At 23.6% G+C, this 8101-nt stretch overlaps 1 protein-coding gene across 1 annotated transcript; it reads right to left on the reverse strand.

Annotated features, from left to right (window-relative positions):
• Positions 1–6538: 6538 nt before the first annotated feature.
• Positions 6539–7903, reverse strand: BGZ61DRAFT_465268 (uncharacterized protein). The gene is made up of 2 exons (XM_046247559.1): positions 7226–7903; positions 6539–7170 (listed from the first exon to the last, which is right to left on the reverse strand). The coding sequence occupies exons 1-2, from the start codon at positions 7429–7431 to the stop codon at positions 6924–6926; spliced, it is 453 nt and encodes a 150-aa protein (XP_046095854.1). The 5' UTR covers positions 7432–7903; the 3' UTR covers positions 6539–6923.
• Between the last annotated feature and the right edge of the window lie 198 nt (positions 7904–8101).

An 8101-nucleotide genomic window follows, 5' to 3' on the forward strand; every position in this document is an offset into this window, starting at 1 on the left:
TATCTATAGGTAATACGGATTATATATAGAAAATAATTAGTATTTAAATATTAGAAAGAGTTATAAAAAAGAATTAGTATAAAATAAGCTTAAATAGAAAAACACCCTGCTTTTATTAAATTAATAAGTAGAAGGTATAATAAACTAGCTTTAAATATAACAGTTAAATACTACCTTATACTTATAAGTATAAAGTAAGTTAATTTCAATTAGTTTATATAATAAATAAATTATAAAGAGGTTATTTTAGCAGCAAGAAGGGACAGAAATAACACCCAACTTATTAACTTACCCTAGAGGGAATACACAGAGAGTTATTATACAGGCATCTTAGCCGGTCAGTGTGACAGGCGGTTAGGGACACTTGGGCTAGCTGGTCGCTAGCGGGGATGTCTCTAGGGTGACCCGGATGGGGTTAAAAGGGGAGGTCAGTGCCGTCACTGGGGGAAACCATCGTCTTTTCATTCATCAGGGATTCTTCCAAGAAGTCAGAGAGGCCGAAAGGGCTCGAGGCTGCTCGGGAGTCTATTAATTGATTGCCTTCATTTTTGAGAGATTTATTTGAGCATTCTTGCCGTCACTACGCTCCTTGTCCAACTTCCGTCTTCGACATCCCTTAGATATCGGGCTGCCGCAGGCCCTATTGATACCTTGCCAGCGAACTTTCCTGCGACCGACCCGATATTCTATCTTATGAGATGCTTCCCTATCAGGAGATATAAGCCTCAGGTTGATCCGACCTTATATGTGTAATCTGGTGTAGCTTCAGGCTGACCGGCTAAGATGCCTATACGACGACTCTCTGTATATTTCCCCTAGGGTAAGTTAATGAGTTAGGTGTTGTTTTCTATCTCTTTCTGCTGCTAAATTAGCCTGAAGCTATACTAAATTATGTATATAAGGTTGGATTAATTAGAGGCTTATATTTTTTAATAGGAAAGTATTTTATAAGATAGAATATTAAGTTATTTATAGGAAAGTTTATTAATAAGGTATTAATAAAGTTTATAGTAGCTTAATATTTAAGAGAGGTTAAAAATAGAAGTTAAATAGAAAATATAATAATAGTAAGAAGATTTAAATAAATTTTTTAAAAATAAAGATAATTAATTAATTAATTTTTTAATAGCTTTAAGTTTTTTTAGTTTCTTTAATTTTTAAAAAAAAAATTTAATAAAAAAAGATTTTTTTTTAATAATAATATTAATTTTTTTATTAATTTTATTTAAATTATTTTAAAGATATTTTTATTAATAATTAGCTAGCTTAAGTATTTTTAATTACTTATTATATTAATAATATAATAATTTTAAAAATTTATTATTATAAATTATATTATTAAGTTTTTATTATTTAAAAATTTAATAATTAAAGTATTTTATAATAATATATTTATTATTATAAATAAATTTATAAAATTTATATATTTTTTATTTTATTAAAAGTTTATTAATATAAAGTAATTTTTTTATATATTTATAAGAAATATTATTAATATATATAAATTACTAAAAAAATTATATTTAATAAAAAAATAACTTTTATATTTAAATTTTAATAAGAATTAATATATATAATAAGTAAGTATTATAAATAAGTAAGTACTATAAAAATCTTAAAATTACTTCTTATTTTATTAAATTAATTATTTTTTAACTACTAAATATATTACAATTAAATAATAAGATAAGAATTCTTTTTACTTTTTAAGCTTTTTAAAATAACTTAAAGCTAAGTATTTAATATACTATAATAATTTATATAGTATCTAAATAGATAATATATTACTAATAAAATAGTATATTTTCTTAATATAATATTATCTCTAAGTTATAAAAGCTTTTTAATCTAAAGAAATAAATTATTATTTAGTTTATTCTTAATTTAGATTTATAAGAATTTCCTCTATAATTATATAATATTAAAGAAATAGCTAATTAACTACTTATTAACTGCAATATATTACTTATTAATAAGTATTAAGCTTCTAATTTTATTAGGCAATAATTAAAGCTTAAGATATATTTTTTTTATAAATATAATTATTAGAGGGTAAAATATAAAAATCTAACTATTATTTAAAATTAGTTTTAGCTTATAAAGAATATAATTACAAAATATAGTATTAACTTAATTAATATTTATAACTTTAATAAAACTAGCTTTATAATTAGTATAATTATAAGTAGAATAATTATTATAAGTATAAATAGATATAAAAACTCGAAATTAATTTAGCTTAAAAATTAAAAATAAGTTATAATTATTTAGGCAATTAATATAAAAAACTAAATAATCTAGCTATTTATTATAATTATAAATTAATATTATCTTACTAGTTAATACTAAAAAAGTAACCTCTTAAGTAATTAGGCTATTATAATAACTTAAAATAACTAGACTAATAATAAAATAAATCTTAAGTAGCTTAAATACTTTAATTAATATATAAAAAATTAATTAACTAGTTACTATTATCTTTTAATTTTTAATAAATATAAAATTTACTACTTAATTAACTTTAAGAAATATTATAAAGAGAATAATATTATTATATTTTATATATTATCTTATTTATCTTATTTACTTTAGCCTCTTAATATTAGATACTTTAAGCTACTTAAAAAGATATATAGTTAAGAAATAAAATATCTAATTAGATACTTAATAATTTATATTTTAAAAACTAAGTTCTTTCTAGCTTTTTATATTATCTATTAAGCTACTATAATAAAAAGTAATATTAAAAGGGGTTTTAAAGAAACTAAGCTTATTTTTTTAAATTTGGAAATTATAATATCTAAGCTTAATATATAACTATAGACTTTAATATCAGTTAAAAAGAAGGCTAGCCTCTCTAACTCTTAGATCTTAAAGATACTAAAAATAGTACTTAAGGCTACCTCTTAATTTAAATACCTTAAAAAACAGATTAGAAGGTACTAAAATAGCTCTTTAATATCTATTCTTAAAATACTTAAGTTTTTTTCTAAGAAAATAAAGGTAATAATATATAAGATAGTATTAATAAAGTCTAAGATCTAGATTCTTTAATAGATAAATAAGACTCTTAATAAATAGTATAAAGTAAAAAGAACTTAATTATAGAATAGAGGGAAGATAACTATAAATAAGAAAAGAGATATAATTAATTAAAAAGATATTAATATATAGATAGTAGCTAAATTGTTAAAAAGTAGTAATTAAGAAAGATTAATACTAATAAGAGAAAGATACTATAGAATATATAGTAAGATTAGTTATAATATAAGAATATATTAAATAGTTATTAATATATTAAAGAAAGAGTATAGTAATTAATTTTAATTAATTAGATATTTAGTTACTTTTTTATTTAAGTTTTTATTTTAAAAGTTAAGAAAAGTATAATATTTACTTATTTATAATACTTACTTATTATATATATTAATAGCTTAAATAAAATAAAATTATAAGCTTATAATAGCTTAAAAACTATAAGTAAATAAATAAATAAAAGAATTTAATTAAATAGTTAAATAGTATTTATAATACTATATTAACTATAAGTAAAGTAATTAAATTTAAAAGCTACTTATAGTATAACTAGCTTATAATATATTTATATTAAAGATAATAAAGCTTATACTAGCTTATATTAATTTTAAATTTACTTTTAATATCTATAGATTATTATAAGAAAAACTCTTAAATATTAAGGTAATTTTTAATACTAACTAATTATAATAGCTATATAAAAAAATAAAAATAGAATTGAAATTTATTAGAAAGTAAATAAAAAAATATTATAATTAGAAAAGATTAAAAAAATTAATTTTTTAAAAGAGAGATATAATTTACTTTATAATAAAAAATATTATAATAAAAAAACTAAATAATAAATTAAATTTTAAATTTATTAAATCTTATAAAATTTTAAAAGAAATCTTAGAAAATAACTATAAATTAAACTTACTACTAAAAGTTAAGTTTTATTTAATTTTTTATATTTTATTATTTAAATTAGTAATAGATACTATTTATATTAAAATATAAAATAATAATTAAAAAAATAAAATTAAGAATAATTAAGAATTTACAGTTAAAATAATTTTTAATATAAAAAGAAAAAATAATAAAATAAAATATCTTATAAAATAAAATAATTATAATCTCTTAAAAAATATATAGAAAATTTATAAATATCTTATATATTATTAAATTAAATTAAAGAACTTTTTTAAATAAAAAAGTACTTTAGAAAATATATATTAAAATAAAATTTAAAATCTTAATTACTATTAGAAAAAATAGGAGAATTTCCTCTAGTAAAAGTAATAAAACTAAAAGTAGCTAATAAAGAAAAATCTAATAGTATCTTTAGATAAATAGTATTTTAAATTAACTTAAAATTCTCTATTAATATACTATCTATAAAAAAATAACTTTTAGAGATAATTAAAAAAGTAGCTTAATACTATACCTTCTATTTAATTTTCTTTTTTTTATCTATTTAAGCTTTTTTATATTATTAATACTATATAATATAATATAATTTTTTTTTTAAATTATAATTTCTTTTATTTTTAAAGATACTTAATTTTAATATCTATTTAATAATAAGTATTTTTAGCTTTTTCTAGCTTAAATTTAAAATAAGTATAATAAGTAGTAATTTTATATAGCTACTTAAAAAAAAAGCTATAAGTATTATAATATAATAAGTTAAGATAAATATACTTAAAATACTAAGAAAAATTACTAGAAGATATTATATAATTTATACTAGATTATATATAAAAGAAATAAGTAGTTTTTATAATAACTTAATAAGATAAAATAACCTTAAGAAGAATATTATAATACTTAATTATTAAAGTATAAAATTTATATTTCTTAATAATATAATTAGATATTATAAATAGAATAATAAGAAAAAAAAAGAATTTATTAAATAAAAAAATTAGGTATATAATATATAATAACTAATCTTAAAAATAAAAGCTAATAGAAAGGAGATATTATATTATAACTTATATTAAATTAAACTCTAACTTTATTATATATACTAATAATATATTTATTTATTTTATTTTATTATATATAAATTACCTTTATTATTAAATAATTATAGTAATCTAATAATATAAGAATTATTAGAATTATTAGATAATTTTTATAATTTATTATTTTATTATAATTATATAGCTAATTAAGCAGTATATATTTACTATATATAGCTATTTAGCTATTAATATAACTTAATTATTTTAATTATCTTAACTTACTATATATTACTATACTTAACTATTACTAGATATAATATTTATTTTATAAGTAATATTCTAATTACTCTACTAATATAAATTTATAGTTTATCTATTAGTAATTAATCTTCTACCTATTTTAAACTATATATATAATAAATTAGAAGATATAACTATTATACTAAATTAATAGTAGAAATTTTATACTAACTTCTAGAGTTTTTTTACTATTATTAATAATTAAATACTATTAGTATATTTAAGTAATATATAGAAATTAAATTAATAACTTATAGATTTTATTAGTAGTATTTTAATATCTTTATAGTACTATTAAATTAGTATATAATAAAATTATTTAAGCTTCTAATAATAATCTTAAATTTACTTAGCTTAAATTTATTTATATTTAGTATTTATACTTTAAGGTATTATTTATAGTATAGTAAGATATTATAATAAAAGAAGATATTTAAATAGTATCTATTACTACTTAGAATCTTTATAAAAAAAATATTTTATTTAGTAAATATCTAATATCTACTTTAAATTAAAGTAAATAATATTAAAATATAAAATATACTTAAGATAATTAATAAAGCTAAATTAATATATATAAGAAATTAAAGATTTTTATTTAAATACTATTTTTATAATTAGATTTCTAAAATATATCCTAAATATATAAAAGAGATATTACTCTTAAATTAAACTTACTATAAATTTCTATATAATTTATATTCTTTTAGAGATACTTCTTCTTTAAATAGCAGTAAGTTTATATTTATATTAGATATTATAGATATTATTATTAATATTAAATTTAATATTAAAGCCTTACTATACCTTTTTTAAGATATTATTTTTAGTACTATACTAACTAACTAGCAGACTACTATAATTAAATATATATAAGATTTTATTAGAGGTATTAAGTTTAGGAATATAATAGAATTTAAACTTATATAATACTATCTTAGAGATACTACTTTAAAGAGAAATAGTAGTTAGATAGAGTTATATAAAGTTATAAATATAAAGAATAGAATTAAGAGTATTATAAGGTTTCTTAAGATAGTATATTAGAAGCTAAATAATTACTTAAAATATAAATATTATAATATATTTTAAGGTTTTAATATAGCCTAGTTATAAGTTTATTTTAATCTTATATAGAGTTATTATAAATTTAATAATAATTTATTTCTTTTACATTCTTATATAAGAAATTAACTTTCTATTATATTTAATAATTGCCTCTATAAAAGGAAAATTAGAGTATTTAACTACCCAGGTAAAGAAGAAGATAATTAGATATCGTAGCCAATAATAGCTATTAAATAACTAGTATACAGCCCATATAATTGCAGTGCTCCTATGCTGTACGAATTGGTGCTATAAAGAGATTTAATCGTAATAGGAGCAAGCAAAGCGCCGTATACCCCAGCCTGCAATCCGGGACTCGTTATTATGTCCCAGGCTATTCCCGTCTATCTAGATACGCAATGCCAACTACGCAATTCTAGCGAGCTAATATTAAGCTACTGTAGTAAGAGGGCCCCCTACGAAATTCGTAGTTAACGATATCTTTCCGAGTTTCAAGTTGCAGAGGGCATCTGGAACCAGTCATCCATAGTGCATCGTTGAACATCCTAATCACTCTAGGTCTTGATTTCTTCAGCCCCCCGACCTCCTGACACGTTTGGTAGCCCCGTGCACCTCCTTCTTGTGGCGACTCACACCGTCCCCGCGCGCGAAGACCGCGGGGCACTCATCGCACTGGGCACCCATGGGAGGGTACTTGGTTCTCTTGGCCCATGCTTTGTGGTTGTACCAAACGTGACGCCTCATCTCCTTCCGATCCCGAGCGTCAGCCCAACTGCAGTCCTCTTTGGGACAGCGTCGGTGAGTGGCGGCGTGTTTCCTGAGACAAAAGTTTAGCATCATTGGTCGCTGGGTGGGCGAGAAACATGACTCACTTCATCTCGTCGACGTCGGGTTCTCGATGGTCACAGTCCTTCCACGTGCACCGTACGCGGGCTTGAGATCTTCTTCCAACCAAGGGAGGTCCTGAGGGGATAGGGAATCCCGCATCTACCGCTCTTCCACGCTCGACACGATCGCACGCCGTTTGTTCCGCTCTCTCGATGGCGTCGGGTGTGCCTGAGAGGGGCGGTGACAACATGTCAGCGCCTCAAGGTTGCCGCATGGGCGCGTCGTAGGTCGAAATGTCGCTCGAGATGCAGGGTTGGGTCAGCAGTGCTGGATCGATCGTTGCGTCAACCCCCCAGCCGCCAGTAAGTGTGTCCATTGACGAAGTCGGATTGGACATGGTAAGGTCTGAATAAGAGGCGGCCCATTCTTCAGAGGAACCGATCTCGGCAAGAGCCAGATTAGCCTCGTCATCATAAGCAAGAGCCCGGCTTGGAGAACCAGCCATGGCCAAGCGGGGGTGGGGAGCTGGAGGTTCTCGCAAGTCTTGAAGGAGGATTACTGCGGATGAGAACGGAGAACGGAGGAGCAGCAGGGAGGACCAGGCCTCAAATACCTCGTGGGGCAGCGTTACGGAGAGGAGGGCTGGCTGGAGAAAGATGCGCGGGACACTGTTGGAGCCTGTTAATGCACTGTTGATCGCATGGTGCGTGTGATACGTGGCAGAAGCATGCGCCTTTGTATCACGACGTGGCCCAATCAGATGTGTGCGGCCACCCGACGCGATACGGAATCAAGAGCTCATCGTCCCCCCCTTCAGCGCTCATCCTTCCTGCTACAGGAATCCTCTCGGTCACGCTGGGCCGGACATGTCGGCAAAATTGACTCTTTCCATCATCTTAGGATGACCGCACCCGCAAAGA

Source organism: Ilyonectria robusta (assembly GCF_021365365.1).
Source record: "Ilyonectria robusta strain PMI_751 chromosome Unknown BGZ61scaffold_40, whole genome shotgun sequence".
NCBI lineage: Eukaryota > Fungi > Ascomycota > Sordariomycetes > Hypocreales > Nectriaceae > Ilyonectria > Ilyonectria robusta.

Excerpts from the sequence above, each read along its gene's own strand:
- BGZ61DRAFT_465268 (XM_046247559.1), bottom strand. The coding sequence starts at position 7,431 with ATGTTGTCACCGCCCCTCTCAGGCACACCCGACGCCATCGAGAGAGCG. Across the intron at positions 7,171-7,225 it reads CCCGACGTCGACGAGATGAA|GAAACACGCCGCCACTCACC; the intron begins GTGAGTCATGTT and ends CTTTTGTCTCAG.